The sequence below is a fragment of the Oryctolagus cuniculus genome, chromosome 5 (genome assembly GCF_964237555.1).
Source record: "Oryctolagus cuniculus chromosome 5, mOryCun1.1, whole genome shotgun sequence".
In the NCBI taxonomy this organism is placed as follows: domain Eukaryota; kingdom Metazoa; phylum Chordata; class Mammalia; order Lagomorpha; family Leporidae; genus Oryctolagus; species Oryctolagus cuniculus.
In genome coordinates this window covers 59,137,170-59,154,780 of record NC_091436.1, presented here as the reverse complement: position 1 = coordinate 59,154,780, position 17,611 = coordinate 59,137,170, and the positions used below count along the sequence as shown (strand labels likewise).

General features: G+C 45.5%; 2 protein-coding genes across 2 annotated transcripts; both read right to left on the bottom strand.

Moving 5' to 3' along the window:
- Positions 1–240: 240 nt before the first annotated feature.
- LOC100353687 (ret finger protein-like 4B) lies at positions 241–1,071 on the bottom strand. The gene has a single exon (XM_002714910.2). The coding sequence runs from the start codon at positions 1,069–1,071 to the stop codon at positions 241–243; it is 831 nt and encodes a 276-aa protein (XP_002714956.2).
- A 14,870-nt stretch (positions 1,072–15,941) lies between these two features.
- Positions 15,942–16,715, bottom strand: LOC100353933 (ret finger protein-like 4B). Its single transcript, XM_002714911.3, has one exon. The coding sequence runs from the start codon at positions 16,713–16,715 to the stop codon at positions 15,942–15,944; it is 774 nt and encodes a 257-aa protein (XP_002714957.2).
- Positions 16,716–17,611: the final 896 nt, after the last annotated feature.

Sequence of the window (17,611 nt, the reverse complement as noted above, 5' to 3'; positions counted from 1 at the left end):
AGAGACAAGCAAACAGAGGTCTCAGTGCCTAGTGTCCCCATAGGCTACATAGCTATTTAGTGAGGAAATCTACTCAAAATACGGAGGTCGTTTAGTTGCAAAACTACCGACTTGTTCAAAAATGCTATGCAATTGTTGCACCACAAGAATCTACAATCTATAAACTGTCCACCAAATGTTGACAGTATATGCTAACATTGTGTCTTCCTGGCCATCCTGACCAAGGGCCAAAGGTCTTTTTCACTTGAGAGCTTGCGGAAGGGCTGAAACTTCTAGGCAGATGCTCAGTGGGGCACCAGTGGCACCTTCTCTTGGAAGTTCCAGACAGAAGAACGGACGCAAAGGCTCCAAGGTGGGGAGGAACCTGTGCATGTAGATGAGAGCTTTATTTCCAACATCAAAAAACTTGATCTCTCCCAAATCCACATCCAGGAAAACTCCTACGCAGTGAAGACTAGGGCTTGCAGGAACGATTACATCTGGGACAGAGCAGGGGTGAATGAGTCCTGCCTTCATGCAGATGATCCAGAAACCGTGGTCGGAGGTTAAATCACCCTTCCACTTCCTGTCGACTGACTCCTGGCAGACACCCAGGGCCCACTCCCTGGCTTCTCCTACTTCAACCTCCCAGTAATGGCGGCCCCAGGAGAAGCAGGGGTTGCCCAGGACGCAGACCAGGTGAGTGAACCTCCTGGTGTCTTCCAGCTGGTTGTGGCGGGTCTTCCCACACTGGACGCTCCTCAGATCGCTGGAGAGCACAAGATCGGAGTGGGCGGTAGCTGCGTCCAGGGTCACGTCCTCCTGGAACCTCAGCTCTTCACTGAGGTGCAGATGCTGCTCCAGGACAGGACCATGCTGCCTGAAGTTATTGGTCAGAGCTTTGATTCTGCACTCTTGCACAAGTGGCTTCCCGTTGATTGAGCGACAGATGTGGCAGACCTGCTCTCTTTCTGAATTGTAGTTTTCGAAGCATTCTAAGCAGAAGACATGTCCACAGGAGAGAGAGACAGGACATGAGAAGTATTCCAGGCAAATTGGACAGGTGATTGCTGCTAGCAGGTTCTTAGCCATGGTCCCAGGGGAGCGGGGGAGCAGGCCTTGGCAGTGACCTGGTGGCAGTTCCCTTTAGCAGCTTCTGGAGTTGGTCAGGAGCCCTCAGTGCACCGTCTGCTCTGCAGTGATCAGGACGTATCTAAATCAATGCAAATTAAAGAACATAAATGGATGCAGAAACATGGAGGTGACATCCAGTCCAGAGAGTCCTAGTAATGGAATCCCTTGTAATGGAAATACTCAAAAACGCCCCAAAGCCCAAGTGATGACAAGAGAATGAGGACAGGAGAGATTGTCATTGCCACAAGGCAGCTTACCTTGTGTGGGGTCTTGTTTGGGGTCTCTCCCAGGAGTAGCTGTCTGCTCTGACTAGAGCTTCTCTGTGTGGGAACTGAGCCCAGTTGGGTGTTCCATGAGACCTTGATAGGATGCAGTCTCCACCGCAGTCAGTATGGCGCTGGTCACCTGCAGTCCAGAAGAAAGAATTTCCTCATCGAAATGCAACCAGAATGTACAGAAAATCATGTAACATCTTCACAGCAAAATCCACTGCAAGATGAATGTCTTGGTTGAATTAATTCTACTGACAAAGCAGCATCAGAAGAAATGCTGAAAAATTCTAAAAAATCTAATCCTTGAGTGAATTTGAATAAAAATATCATCATTGCCATCAACTCCTCTATAAAAAGAAGCCAAGAAGATGCTCCTGACCAAGAAGATGCCCCCCTGTCCCTCCAGCTGCTCCCACAGTTTCAGAACCTCCAGTTCACCTAGAGCCTCCTCCCTGGCCTTCTGTCCATGGTTAGCATTCTCTGGATGGATTAACTCTGACAGCTGGGCATGGCTGACTGGAGGAGGGAAAGCCCCATGATCAGAACCAGCACTGAAGTCTGCCCAGCCCCTGTGAGCGTCAAATCCTGAAGATCTCCCTGCAAAAGGACCTGCATGAATAACTGGCAGAGCTCCCACCAAGACTTCACAAATCCCACATTCTGTTGTGGTTGGATAATGGAATCACACAAGAAAGAGCAGTCACTATCATAGTCCAAGGATTAAGCCATGGATGCAACCAAGGCCACACTGTTGAAAAGGAGGACAAGAACCACCAGGGAGCCTTCAGCATCTTCTCTCAGCTCCAGCCAATGACACATTTCAGAGGTTCCCATGCTCATTGATTCCACTAAACTCTGCAAATGCAGACAGGGAACATAGAGAATTGGAAGTTACAAAACATGTAAGCTTCCTTATATAGCATTATCTTATTCCAAGTAAAGACACAGAAAGGGAAACATTAATTATCCAGAATCGATCAGTACAAATAAATATTTATTTATCTACAGAGAGAAAAAGAAAGTCTTCAGTCCACTGTTTCCCTCCCCAAATTCTTCAACCACTGGAGCTGGGCCAATCCAAAAAAGGAACCTTGAGCTTCCTCTGGTCTCCCCCATGGTACAGGGTCCCAAGAATTTGCTTTCCTGGGCCACAGCTGAGAGCTGGATTAGAACAAGAGCGGCTGGGACTCAAACTGGCACCCATATGTGATGCTGGCACTGCAGGCGGCAGTTTTCCCCAGTATGCCACAGCACTGTCCCCTGAGCAGCACACTGTGTATAAACCTGATGCAAGGGGGCTGCATGTCATTGGCATCCTAATTGGAGCAGCCGTTGGAGGCTTATCTGCTCCACTTCTGATCCAGCTCCCTGCTAATGAGCCTAGGAAGCAGCAGAAGATGGCTCAAACACCTGGGTTCCTGCCACCCCGGTGGATGACCTGCATGGAGTTCCTGGGTCGTGGCTTCAGCCTGGCCTAAGCCCAGGGGCTGAGGTCAACAGGGGAACTGAACCCATTGAGGGGAGATCTCTTTCTCTCTCTATCCCTCACGGTTTCTATGACTTTAAAAAAATAACTCTTTCCTTTCAAATGTGTTGAAAATGCCATACTATCCTAGAGTGTGCATAATCACTGTTTTAAACACCTTTGAAGTGTTTTTAAAATATGATAATAATGCAAATAATTTTAATCAACAGCAGCAACAACAACAAAAATCCCACAGACACACACAACTGCATCCTTCTTTTTAAGGCAAATTTATCATGGTATATTTTCACAGTCTGAAAGAGCTTGCCTAACTCATCATGGGACACTTTCAAAAAAGCTGAGTAGAAATCTGACCATGCATAGCCAGTTGTTTTATGGTGTTATGATCAGAATCTAATTATCCATCAATGAAAAATGTTTTAGTTAGGTATCATGAAGTTAGTAAAAATAGTACGTGCCTTTACTTTAGGTTTTAAGTGAAAACCTGGACAATTTTTATGAGTGATGCTAGAAAAGGAAGATGGGATTCATGCTGCACACATACTTAAGCTTCACACACTTATCCTCATCCTCCCCTCCTCTTGAATAAAAATGCATTTCCACATGAAAAGTGACCTGAATGGGGCCAGCATCATGTGTCAAAAACATAACCCTCTGCCTGCTTGCCTGCATCCCATATGGGCTCTGGTTCTAGTCCAGGATGCTCCTCTTCCAATTCAGCTCTCTGCCGGGGCCTGGGAATGCAGTGGAAGATGGCCCAAGTTCCTGGGTCCCGTACCTGCACAGAAGACCAGGAAGAGGCACCTGGATCCTGGCTTTGGATCCCCACAGCTCCGGCCATTGCGTCCACTGGGGAGTGAACCAGCAGAAGGAAGACCTGTCTCGCTGTCTCTCCCTCTCGCTGTCTGTAACTCCACCCCTCAAATAAATAACTAAAACTTAAAAAAATAAAGTGTTGGCTGGCGCCATGGCTCACTTGGCTAATCCTCTGCCTGCAGGGCGGTCATCCTGGGTTCTAGTCCCGGTTGGGGCACCGGATTCTGTCCTGGTTGCTCCTCTCCCAGTCCAATCTCTGCTGTGGCCTGGGAAGGCAATGGAGGATGGCCCAAGAGCTTGGGCCCTGCACCCGCATGAGAGACCAGGAGAAGAACCTGGCTCCAGCCTTCAGATCAGCTCGGTGTGGCAACAGAAGCAAGCCGGTCCTAGCTTCATTTGGGGGATGAACCAACAGAAAAGGAATACCTTTCTCTCTGTCTCTCTCTCACTGTCCACACTGCCTGTCTGAGCAGAGCTCTGTGAACTAGGACAGACTGGCTCTTCCCTTCCTAACATCCAAAGGGAAGAGAGTTGGGAAAACAAGTGGTCGCCAAAGAGAAATGGGCTGCGGATCTGGCCCAGAAGACAGACAACTCACCTTGAGCTGGAGACTTGCTTGGAGGTCTGAGAGGCCCCTGCCAGATCCCTCACCTCTCCTGCTCTGGGCTCCTCCCTGAAGGGACTTGGAGCTCTGAGTCTCTGGCCTTTTATAGTGCTCAGGACACAGGCTCCACCCACAGGGCCCCACCCTAAGGCATGTGCTGCCTACACCTAAGCCAATCAAGCAGAACCTTCATCATCCCTATTTTCATGTTCTGTCATTAAGCACCCTTAACATTTCTGAGTACACAATTCAAAGTTGTGTAACTCGAAGTAGCAAACCTACTGCCATTTAAACTAGACACTCAGTTTCTCAGCTCAACCTTAAAAACAAAATGTATTAGAGAGTAAAAACAGAAAAAAAACAGTGCCTAATCCTAATCAGATCCTGGCCAAGGTCATCATAGGCATTAACATCTCTGATGCATTCCTGAGTAAACAGGATTTACCAAGTTGTTCTTGGATTCTGCAAGTCCACTCTCAGGGGAAGCTACTGGGCTGGATAGGGAAGATGCATCCGTGTGAGGCTGCGGTGCTGCTGTAATCATCAGCCACATCATGTGTGTGCTCTGAAAAGGGTGCTTGTTGAAACAAATAAATCACATGCCGTCTGCTCTGAGCGATACACACAAAAACCTTATTTCTTTCTTTAAATGATGCATTTATTTATTTATTTGAGTCAGAGTTACTGAGAGAGCGAGAGACTGAGAGACGGGTCTTCCATCTGCTGCTTGACTCCCCATATGGCCACAACGGCTGGAGGTGCACTGGTCCCATGCCACAAGTCAGGAGCTTCTCTGAGGACAGCACTCGGGTGAGGGGCCCAACCACTTGGTCTTCTTCAGTTTTTCCAGGCCAGCAGGAGGGAGCTGGATGGAAGTGGGGGGCCTAACTCGAGCCAGTGCCCTATAGGATGCCTGCACCTCAGTCAGAGGCTTTACCTGCTATATCACAGCACCGGTTCCAATAACCTGAATGACTTAGGGTTCCTGTTTTTTCTATGACACCAAACACACAGCAATGCTTTTAAAAGATGTATTTATTTTCTATGAACTAGGAGTTACAGAGAGAGGGACAGAGAGACAGAAGGAAAGAGAGAGAGAGAGAGAGACAGAGAGAGATCTTCTATCCACTGGTTGACTCACCAAATGGCTGAAAAGGCCAGAGATGGGCAAGAGCAAGGCCAGGAGCCAGGAGCTTCTTCCACATCTGCCACTTGGGTGCAAAAACCCAAGCACTTGGGCCATTTTCCACTGCTGTCCCAGGTGAATTTAGCAGGGAGCTGGGTCAGAAGTGGAGCAGCTAGGACTTGAGCCAGCATCTATGTTGGAAGCCATTGCCAAAGGCAGTGGCTCATCCTGGTATGACACATCACCAGTCCCACATCAAATGTTTTTAGCCTGGTGAATTTCCTTACATTATATACCTTCAACAGAAAGTCTCAAATGTTTGTTTTTAAATTTTACCCTCAGAAACTTATAATTTTTGTTTTGCAAACTCTGTGATTCCTATGTACTAGAAAATGCCTGAAATCACCCCCCAGATGAAGTCACCCCCTAAATGGCCACAATGGCTGGAGTAGGACTGACCAAAGCCAGGATCCAGCAGCTTCTTCCAGGTCTCCTGCTTGGGAGAAGGGGCCCAAGGACTTGGGCCATCTTCTGCTGCTTTCCCAGTTGCCTTAGATGGGATCTAGAGCAGAAGGGGAGGCAGTCGGATTAGGAACCAGTGTCCCTATGGAATGCCCTTGCCTCAGGCGGCAGTTTATCCTGCTAAACCACTGTGCTGTTCCCACAGCAATGTTTTTTTTTTTTTTTTTTAACCTGGTGAATTTCCATACATTAATATCTACCGCAGAATGTCTCAAATTATTGTTTTTATTTTAACCTCAATATGCTTTATAATTTTTGTTTTACAAAACCTTGTAATTCCTGCATACGAGAAGATGTCTGAAATCATACATTTTCTGTAGCTGGATCTGTTGAGATGGTGTTAGGATTGACTTTAGTGAAGAGAAGCTTACTGGCCACAGGCATTTAGGGGGAAAATGGAGGACCTTGCAGATCTTCTCTCAGAGGGTCTCTGCATCCCAGGGTCCCTCTGATTGCTTGTCAAGGACCCCTGCTCCACACCAAGTTCCATAATTCCTCCCAGCAGCAGCAAGTCTTGGTTTCTGGGCAACCAGAGACTCTAAGGACGAAGCCAGCCATCATTTCTATGGCTTCTGCCATCTCAAAACTAATGCACATGATGTGGCTTAATATGAAACTTTTTTTTTCCTTTTCCAAATCAGGTGAGATTATCTTCACTGTTTCCATTTATTTTGTTTTCAAGATTATTTCAGATCAGATTGTGTTCAACCATTGCATAACAATAGGCCCTCAAAGTGTCAACAATGGCAAAACCATGGTTCTCCTTGAGTTTTACATTTTCAGCCCGCTCTTGGTGTGGCCTGTGTGTACCTTCACATGCTGTTGTGGAGCCTATGTTTGCCAGGAGAATTATCTTTCCAGAAATATTCACATTAATTTCCAAATTCCTCATTACTGCAGTAACACTGAATTTAGGGAGAAATCTCATTATTATGTTAACGTTTTGGAAATATATGGAGCCACTTATCTCTGATACCTTAATAGCCTTAGAACAGCGTATCAAAATGCATTATCTTTTTTAAACTTTAGAATAATTTTTAATTATCATTAATTGTTCCATGATGAAGATTAAATCTCAAATGAAATTTGTTTCCTTGCTTTCATGATTAAAAAAGAGTACACATGTCATTTAGATAATCTGGGGACACTAGGTGTGGGCAAAGTGGCACAGTGGGTTAAAGCACAGGCCTCTGGTGCCGGCATAACATATGGGTTCCTATTTGAGTCCTGGCTGCTCCATTTCCAGTCCTGCCACCTGCTAATGTGCCTGGGAAAGCAACGGAGGCTGGTCCATGTCCTTGGGCCCCTACCACCATGTGGGACAAGGGGAAGAGGGTCCTGGACCCTGGCTTGAGCCTGGCCCAGCACCAGCTGTTGTAATCATTTGGGTTGTGAACCAGCTGATGCAAGACCTTGCTTTCTGTCTATACTTCTCTGTAACTCTGTCTTTCAAATAAATACAATAAATCTTAAAAAGAAATTTCAGTCTCTCCCTGGTTTTGTAAAAAATCTAAGAGTGCTTTCCTTAGAGTGGCATCATTGCAAAGCCATAGCTAACGACTAATTAGCAGAGTCAGCACAGAACTGTGAATGCAGCAGAGGATGCCTTATGCAGTTAAATGTATGTATGTTATTGGGCAGCAGAGTTAGACAGAGAAAGAGAGGGAGGGAGAAGTGGAGAGAGATCTTGCAACTGCTGGTTCACACCCCTAAATGGCCACAATGGCCAGAGTTGGCCAGATCAAAGCTAGGAGCCAGGAACTTCTTCCAGGTTTCCCACATGTGTGCAAAACCCCAAGAAGGTGGGATATTTTTCTGCTGCTTAGAAGGGTGCATTAGCAGGGATCTGAATCAGAGGAGGAGCAGCCAGGACATGAACCAGTGCCCAGATGAGATGCCACTGCCACAGGCAGCGGCTTTCCCTGCTATGACACAGCACTGGTCCCACAATGATTTTTTTTTAACTTGGTGAGTTTCTATACCTTAAATACCTACAGCAGAAAGTTTCATCATTTTATTTTAACCCTAAAACATTTATAATTTCTATTTGACAAAGGTCTGATTTCTACCATGTTTCTAAAGTTGTAATTATGTATGACGTTTGTAACTGTAAAACTGTATAGTTCTGAAGACATTCCAATGTCATTACTTCTAAGGGTACAGTTTAAAACCTTGCCATGGGACCCCAAGACCCCTTTAGTTAGGTGGTAAAAATAGAACTTTAAGTGTTAAAGTAATCCTATGGATAGGATTAAATGATCATATAGATATAATCATATAGATAGAATTAAGTGTTGAAGTGATCATATAAATAGGAGTAAGGTTTGGTAAGAATAATAGTACATAATATTTAAAAGGAGCGACTTCTCCAACATGATAACCAGTCCATACAGTGGCTCATAGAATGACAATTGTTTTAAATAACACTCTGATCTTATTTTTTTCCTTTTTAAAAGATATTTATGTATTTAATTGAAAGTCAGATACAGAGAGAGGGAGACAGATCTTCCATCAGTTGGTTCACACCAAATGCCAAGAGCCAAGAGCTTCTTCCAGATCTCCCACATGTGTGGCAAGGACCCAAATGCTTGAGCCATCTTTGGCTGCTTTTCTCAGGCCATCAGCAGGGAGCTGGATCAGAAGTGGAGCACCCGGGACACAAACTGGCACCCATCTGGGATGCCAGCATTGCAGGTGGCAGCCTTCCCGTCTACACAACACCAGGCCCAAAAGCTCCTTTGATGCAATATCATGACACATGATCTTGCATAAGTTATCTTGAAATCAGGAATGCATTTTTAGATACACAACAGGAGTCCCCGTGCATTAACTTCCAATGCAGGACCTATGACTTCAATGAGTTGTATTATGAGAGTAACAGTAAAATTTGTTCTCAAACTTTTATTTCATTTTAGTGTATTAAGTAGGAGATATTCTTATGTCTCATAATTTATAGTTATGTCTAAGTGCTCGCAAAAAATCTATCATTCTTGGGTTCTTCTTTAAAGTTAACTAGTTTCTCAAAAAAAAAAAGAAGAAGAAGAAGAAGAGTGCTAAAAAGAAGGACATCCAAAGGCCTTTGATTGGCTCCATGGACCTTGGAAAAATTAATCTATGACTGAAAACTAGGCATTATTAAAAAAGCAAAAGTGACACTGAGTGACCGCTTAGTTTTTCTTTCTGGCTTCTATATAATTGTGGAAGGTTGCACCGCTCTACCTGTTACACTGTAAATGTGAGTCTCCAGTTCTCAGATTCGGGAGCAGGTGCACCTTAGGAGCAGGATCTGAGGCTGGACACTGTGGTCTATCAGCAGATACTGGCTGTTTCATAAACCCATGCCCCGGAATCTAGAGCGAATCCTCAAAGCCTGTGCTGATCAATCTAGGCTCCCCTCTAATGCCATTATTGGCTAAAAGTCTCTGTTATGCACTGCTTGCTTGTCTTTCATACTCAAAGGATTTCTGACTTTGGCAACAAACGTAGTGTTGTTAAGGCACCACTCAAGCTTCTGTGATTTCAGGCTATCATCATGCAATAGAAAACGTGATCACAAAAAAATCTATGATTACTGTGTGTTATAAGATGACTGAAATCCTACATTTTCTGTGGCTGGATCTGTTGAGATGGTGCTTGGATTGGCTTTAGTGAAGAGAAGCTTACTGGCCACAGGCATTTAGGGGGAAAATGGAGGACCTTGCAGATCTTCTCTCAGAGGGTCTCTGCATCCCAGGGTCCCTCTGACTGCTTGTCAAGGACCCCTGCTCCACACCAAGTTCCATAATTCCTCCCAGCAGCAGCAAGTCTTGGTTTCTGGGCAACCAGAGACTCTAAGGATGAAGCCAGCCATCATTTGTATGGGTTCTGCCATCTCAAAACTAATGCACATGCTGTGGCTTAATATGAAACATTCTTCTTCCTCTTCCAAATAAAGTGAGATTATCTTCGCTGTTTCCATTTAATTTTTTGTTGGCAAAATTATTTCAAATCAGAGTGTTCTCAACCACAGTATAACTAATGGGCTCTCAAAGTGTTAACAACGGCAAAACCATGGTTCTTCTTGAGTTTTACATCTTTTGCCAGCTCTTGGTGTGGCCTGAGTGTACCTTCACATGCCGTTGCTGAGCCTATGTTTGCCACCATCAAGTAATCAGGTAGCCTTAGTCACTGTAATTGGGTTCATCCTTTTCTAGGCCCTGGGCAGAGGCCCAAGGACACAGTGTAAATCCACTTGGGTGAGTCTGTCAGCAACTAGGACGCACTTGATACCCTCCGCCTCCTGTGGGGCTTTATTCTCTGTGGTTTAAGAGCTACAGGTGAGGGGCCGGCACCATGGTGCAGTAGGTTAATGCCTGCAGTGCCGGCATCCCATATGGGTGCAGGTTCCAGTCCCGGCTGCTCCCATTCCCATCCAGCTCCCTGCTGAGGCCCGAGAAAGCACAGAAATAGCCCAAGTCCTTGGGCCCCTGCACTACTTGGGAGATCTGGAAGAAGCTCCTGGATCTGGGCTTCAAATCGGGACAGCTCCAGCCCTTCTTGACAATTTGGTAGTGAACCAATGAATGGAAGACCTCTCTGTGTCTCTCTCTCCCTCTGCCTCTGCTTCGCTTTCTGTGAAACTCTGACTTTCAAGTAAATAAATACATCTTTAAAAAAGAAAAGAAAAGAGAAGAAAAGTAAAGAAAGGAAAAGAAGCTGCGACTTGTCTGCATTCACCTCGTTCTGGTACCAATTGCTTGGGATTCATGGAGAGGTGTTCTATGTGATTATGTATGTATGTTACCTAAATGTTAATTTAGTTCAGGTATTGCTTTCTACCTTGCTTTTTTCGCTTGGTAATATTCATTTATATTATGTATTTTATATTATATATTTATATGATATTAGGTAGAGAGGTCTTCCATCTGCTGGCTCACTCCGCAATTGGAGCAAGAGGCAGAGCTGTGCCAATCTGAAGCCAGGAACCAGGAGCTTCTTCTGGGTCTCTCACACCGGTGCAAGGGCCCAAGTATTTGTGCCATCTTCTCCTGCATTCAGGCGGTAGCAGGGAGCTCGATTGGAAGTGGAGCAGTCGGGACTGGAACCGGTGCCTATATGGAATGTTGGCACACAGGCGGTGGCTTTATGCACTGTGCCACAGTGCGGGCCCCAAGTGAAAAACTTCAGTATGTATCCTGTGCATGTATTGTCTCATTTAAAAATGTAAGTGATGGTTAAGCTTGTCATTATAAAACAAATTGAAAGCATGTCATTGGAAAAATGAAAAGAAAAGAAAGGTAGGAGGGAGGAATGGTGTTATGCTCTTAAAACAGCCTATGAATTGTGTTCCCTTTATATAAACAAAACATAAAATCCGAAATGGGGAAGCTATACAACTACCATTTATGTATCTCCACTAAAGCTGTTTGGAGGAAGAAATTAAAGAAATAAAATAAAAATGTGAGGTATTGGAGCTATCACCTATGATGGTGGCATCTCATATAGGCACCGGATCCTGTCCCAGCTGCTCCACTTCCCATTCAGCTGCAGCTAATGAGCCTGAGAAAGCAGCAGAAAATGGCCCAAGTGTTTGGGACCCTGCCACCCAGGTGAGAGGCCAGGATGAAGCTTTTGGAGTTGCCCTGGCCAACCAGTGGTGGTTGTGGCCATCTGGGGTGAAAACCAGAAGTTAGAAGCTTCTTTCTCTCTCTCTCCTTCTGTACCTCTCCTCTCACCCTCTCTCTGTAACTGTGGCTTTCAATATGAATAAATCTTAAATAAGGCATAACAACTCAAACTATGTATACACTACAGAAACCATCCTAAATATTTATCAAAGTACAATTTGTGTTAATGAGAAACTTTTTCCATAGAAAAAATGATAAAAAATTTTGTTTGGGACATCACCTTAAAATGTACATATTAATTACAATTAGTGTAATATCACATTATATGAGGGTACTTCAAAAGGTCATGGAAAATATTATTTAAAGGTGCTTATTTTGATGCAAAAAACTGGAATCCAAACACAGATTTTTCATATTTATTTTCCATGAGTTTTTAAGAACTCACATATGTATGGATTTCAACTTTTCTTCACCAAAATAAATTTATCTTTTAAATACAATTTCTGCCCAGTGTTTGCAGTCGCCGCATACATAAAACAAATATCGGGAAATCATAGCAAATAAGCACGATTCTTCACCCAAGCAGAGAAATCAAATGATTTTTCTAACGTGATATTACAAAACTCCCATTCTAATTTCTGGTCAGCTTTGGCAGCAAGGCCATACACAGGATGCTCTGGGCAACAAATATTCTGAGTTTTCCAAGGGCTCACTTCCCCTTTGACACTAAGCAGCTCTCCAAAGGAGTATGTATTCATTTTCACTTTGCTATTGGTTTGGAAAGTTACTACACGTCTGTGTTCTCTACAATGCAGCCCCTTCTGAAAAGGATGGTTCCTCTCCTTGTGGGAGCAAGCCTGATGATCTCCCCACGCTGAGAGACAACAGGCCCGCAGAGGAGCAGACTGACCAGGAGCCCAGAGCAGACTCCCTGGGGACTGAGGAAACTCATCAAGATACAGAAGCCCTCTGAGGGAGTGCTGTGCCAGAGCTGAGCCAGGAGGCCGGACACTGCCCTGCTGCTCAGAATGTGCAGAACCTGCTGCTAGACCGAGGCTCAAACTGAAGTGTGGAGACCATCAGTGCCTCTGAACATGGGCCCCCTAGTCAGTGCGGAGGACTCCCGGCCCGGGCAGGCGTGAGAGGAAATTGGCAGGAGGCCATTGATGTGGACTCAGACACTGCAAGCCCATGGGGAGCTGAGCTGCAGTGGCTGCGCCTTCGTTAACTGCAGGAGGCTTGGACCCAGTTAGCCAGTTAAGCTGTTAGCAGCGATGCTGTCTTTAACCCACCTGTGAGTTTCCTGTAAGTGCCGCCGGAACACGTTTTGGTGGAAGTTTTGTGAAGTTGCTTCACTCTGTAGACATCCAGATTCAAGAATCATTTTGTTTGGTTCTGTTTCGTTCTGTCTTGTTTGTGATTGTAAAAGTGAAAGCTGAATTTATTAGTCTAAGATTTTTCTTTTTCACAAGATTTTAGCATAGTATAGGGGCAGAGTATAGGGAGAGAATAGAGGGGCTGCAGGTGAGGAGAGCCCTGGTTGATTTTACTTTTTTTTTTTTTTTTTATGACTGATAGAGTTAGACAGTGAGAGAGTGAGACAGAGAAAGGTGTTCCTTCCATTGGTTCACTCCCAGGTGCCAGGTGCTTCCTCCTGTACTCACATGCAGGTGCAGGGGCGCAAGCAGTTTGGGCCTTCCTCCACTGCCCTCCTGGGCCACAGCAGAGAGCTGGACTGGACGAGGAGCAGCCGGGACTAGAACCCGATGGCCATATGGGATGCCAGCACAACAGGCGGGGGATTAACCAAGTGAGCCATGGCACCAGCCCCTTTTTTCTACTTTTAACAAATTCTTTGTGAATTTATTTGGAGAGAGAGCAATAGAATCTCCCATCAACTGGTTTTTCCCCTGGGTCAGGATCAAAGGCTGCATCTCTTTTCAGGTAGGAATGTAATTACTTGAGCTGCAATTCTAAGTCTCTTTGGGAAGGAAGTCAATGAAAGATTCTAGAACATGCCGGCAAACCTGCCCAGTTTGGGCAGTTATCAACTGAAACGTTGTTGAATCATTCAGAAAAACACAGGACAAAAGACTTGGACAGATCAATAGGGAGCTTCGTGGGTCTAAGGCTAGAAATGCAGGTGATGTAGGGTACCAGGGGCCACAACTTTAAACTGGGTGCTGAAGGACATGAAATAGAATAACCAATAAAAATACCAGGTGTTTTCTATGTTTTATTGCAAACAAAAACATCAATTGTACAAATGAAAATAAAATCACAAGTGCAAAAGCAACCTCCAAAACCATTTTTGGAGTATAGATGTCAAAGAGTTCACATGAGTTCACTCCCCAATTGTCCAAAACGGCCAGAGCTGTGCTGATTTGAAGCCAGGGGCAGGAGCTTCTTCGGTATCTCTCACATAGTGCAGGGGACCAAGGACTTGGGCCATTTCTGTGCTTGCCCAGGGCACAGCAGAGAGCTGGATTGAAAGTAAACACAGGTTGACTGCAGACCATGAGATTTTCAAATAAGACTGTTTTTAAGATTTATTTTTAATGCTCATATATCCAATTTTTAAAACTTTTAAAAGATATATTTTATTTATTAGAAAAGCAAGTTACAGAGAGAGGTAGAGACAGAGAGGGAGATCTTCCATTTGATGGTTCACTCCCCAAATGGCCGCTACAGCCGGCGTTTTATATGTTTTATTGCAAACAAAAATCTTCAATTCTATAAATGATAGTAGTAAACCATAAGTGCAAAAGCAACCTCAAAAAGCATTTTTGATGTATAGATGTTAAAGAGTTAACACGAGGGCCGGCGCCTTGGCTCACTAGGATAATCCTGTACCTGTGCTGCGGACAACTGGGTTTAGTTCAGGTCGGGGCACTGGATTCTGTCCTCTTCCAGTCCAGCTCTCTGCTGTGGTCCCGAGGGCAATGGAGGATGGGCCCTGCACCCACATGGGAGGCCAGGAGGAAGCACTTGGCTCTTGGCTTCGGATTGGCCCAGCATGTGAGCTGTAGCGGCAATCTGGTGGGTGAACCAATGGAAGGAAGACCTTTCTCTCTGACATTCGCTCTCTCTCTCTAACTCTGCCTGTCAACAACAACAACAACAAAAGAGTTAACATGAGTGACAAGAATTCTTACAGTGGAGCATGAGCAGCAGTGTCCTGAGGCTGGAACTGGCTGGGAGATGCGCTTTGATCTCAGAGGGGGCAGGCATTTCTGCAGGTGAAAGCACACCCATGGGCAGGGGTTCAGGAATCCAAGGTCAGAGCACCCATTTCTCCCTGTGCAACAATGGCAGAAGGCCCAGAATGCTCTGCCATTTCCCCACCTTGACATTCTGATGAGCACACGGCCACCACATTACCTGTCACATGACAGTGCCATTTATTTTTTAAAGATTTATTTATTTATTTGAAATTCAGGGTTACACAGGGAGAGAAGGAGAGGCAGAGAGACTGAGAATGAGAGAGGCAGAGGGAGGTCTTCCATCCGCTGATTTTCTCCCCAATTGGACGCTAAAGCCAGAACTGAGCCGATCGGAAGCCATGAGCCAAGAGCTTCTTCCGGGTTTCCCACGTGGGTGAAGGGGCTCAAGGAATTGGGCCATCTTCTGCTTTCCAAGGCCTGGCAGCCGGACTTGAACTGGTGCCCATATGGGATGTCTGCACTACAGGCGGAGGCTTTCTATGCTGTGCCTCAGAGCCGGCCCCTTCAGTGCCCTTTTGACAACCACACACTAAGTTACTCCTTGAAGGGGGCCCAGGGCAATTCCAGGAGAATAAGCATGAGGCAGCAGCAATATAACTTAGAACAGTTTTCATCTTTCAGGAATTCCTGTGCAGCTGTGTTTTGAGAATATACAAATGGGAAGCTTCATACTTTATCTCCTGAGAACTATTATTATTGGGAATTATGTAGAAAAGAGAATACATTCATGAAAAAACATTTCTACCCATAAAATGTACAATTGACTTAAAACTAATATTCTTTGTTTCTATCGACTATGAAAAAAGCGTATGGTGTTGTCTCTCAATCGTCAAAACGTTTTGGCTCTTAGAGATCTTCATTCCCATTCAGAGGTGAGCAAACAGAGGTCTCAGTGCCTAGTGTCCCCAAATATTTCCTTAGTTAGTGAGGAAACCTACTCAAAATACAGAGGTCATTTAGTTGCAAATCTACTGACTAGTTCAAAAATGCTATACAATTATTGCTCCACAAGAATCTACAATTTATAAACTGTCTACCAAATGTTGACAGTATTTGCTAACATTGTGTCTTCCTGGCCATCCTGACCAAGGGCCAAAGGTCTTTCTCAGTTGAGATCTTGCAGATGGGCTGAACGTTCTAGGCAGATCCTCCGTGGGGCACCAGTGGCACATTCAAAAATGTACAAAACAGTAGAATGGACGAAAAGGCTCCACGATGGAGAGGAACCTGTGCATGTAGATGAGAGCTTTATTTCCAACATCAAAAAACTTGATCTCTCCCAAATCCACATCCAGAAAAACTCCTACGCGGTGAAGACTAGGGCTTGCAGGAACCATTACTTCTATGTTGGTGCTGGGGTGAATGAGTCCTGCCTCTACGCAGATGATCCAGAAACCTTGGTCGGAGGTTAAATCACCATTTCTCTTTGTGTTGTCTGACTCTTGCCAGACACCCAGGGACCACTCTTTGGCTTCTCCTACTTCAACCTCCCAGTAATGGCGGCCCCAGGAGAAGCAGGTGTTTCCCAGGACACAGACCAGGGAACTGAGCCTAATTGGGTCTTCCAGCGGGTTGTGGCAGGTCTTCCCACATTCAACACTCCTCTGATTGCTGGAGAGTTCAACGAGGGAGAGGGCAGTAGCGGTGTCCAGGACCTCGTCCTCCTGGAACCTCAGAACCTCCTCAGTAAGGAGCAGACTCTGCTCCAGGAGACCACCGTGATGCCTGGTTAGATTGGTCAGCTTTCCGATGTGCCACTCTTCCACAGGTGCCCTCTCGCTGACTGAGCGACATGTGGGGCAAACCAGCACGAAATCCTCTCTTCCTAACCCCCAGACGTGAAGGCAATCTAAGCAGAAGACATGTCCACAGGAGAGAGAGACAGGACATGAGAAATATCCCAGGCAAATTGGACAGGTGGTCGCTGTTAGCAGGTTCTTAGCCATAGTCCCAGGGGAGCGGGGGAGCAGGCCTTGGCAGTGACCTGGTGGCAGTTCCCTTTAGCAGCTTCTGGAGTTGGTCAGGAGCCCTCAGTGCACCGTCTGCTCTGCAGTGATCAGGACGTATCTAAATCAATGCAAATTAAAGAACATAAATGGATGCAGAAATATGGAGGTGACATCCAGTCCAGAGAGTCCTAGTAATGGAATCACTTGTAATGGAAACACTCAAAAACGCCCCAAAGTCCAAGTGATGACAAGAGAAAGAGGACAGAAGAGATTGTCATTGCCACAAGGCAGCTTACCTTGTGTGGGGTCTTGTTTGGGGTCTCTCCCAGAAGGAGCTGTCTGCTCTGACTAGAGCTTCTCTCTGTGGGAACTGAGCCCAGGTGGGTGTTCCATGAGACCTTGATAGGATGCAGTCTCCACCCCAGTCAGTATGGCGCTGGTCACCTGCAGTCCAGAAGAAAGAATTTCCTCATCGAAATGCAACCAGAATGTACAGAAAATCATGTAACGTCTTCACAGCAAAATCCACTGCAAGATGAATGTCGTGGTTGAATTAATTCTACTGACAAAGCAGCATCAGAAGAAATGCTGAAAAATTCTAAAAAATCTAATCCTTGAGTGAATTTGAATAAAAATATCATCATTGTCATCAACTCCTCTATAAGAAGAAGCTGAGCACCAGCCAAGAAGATGCTCCTGACCAAGAAGATGCCCCCCAGTCCCTCCAGCTGCTCCCACAGTTTCAGAACCTCCAGTTCACCTAGAGCCTCCTCCCTGGCCTTCTGTCCATGGTTAGCATTCTCTGGATGGATTAACTCTGACAGCTGGGCATGGCTGACTGGAGGAGGGAAAGCCCCATGATCAGAACCAGCACTGAAGTCTGCCCAGCCCCT

Coding starts and splice junctions, on each gene's coding strand:
- LOC100353687 (XM_002714910.2), bottom strand. CDS start 1,071: ATGGCTAAGAACCTGCTAGCAGCAATCACCTGTCCAATTTGCCTGGAA.
- LOC100353933 (XM_002714911.3), bottom strand. CDS start 16,715: ATGGCTAAGAACCTGCTAACAGCGACCACCTGTCCAATTTGCCTGGGA.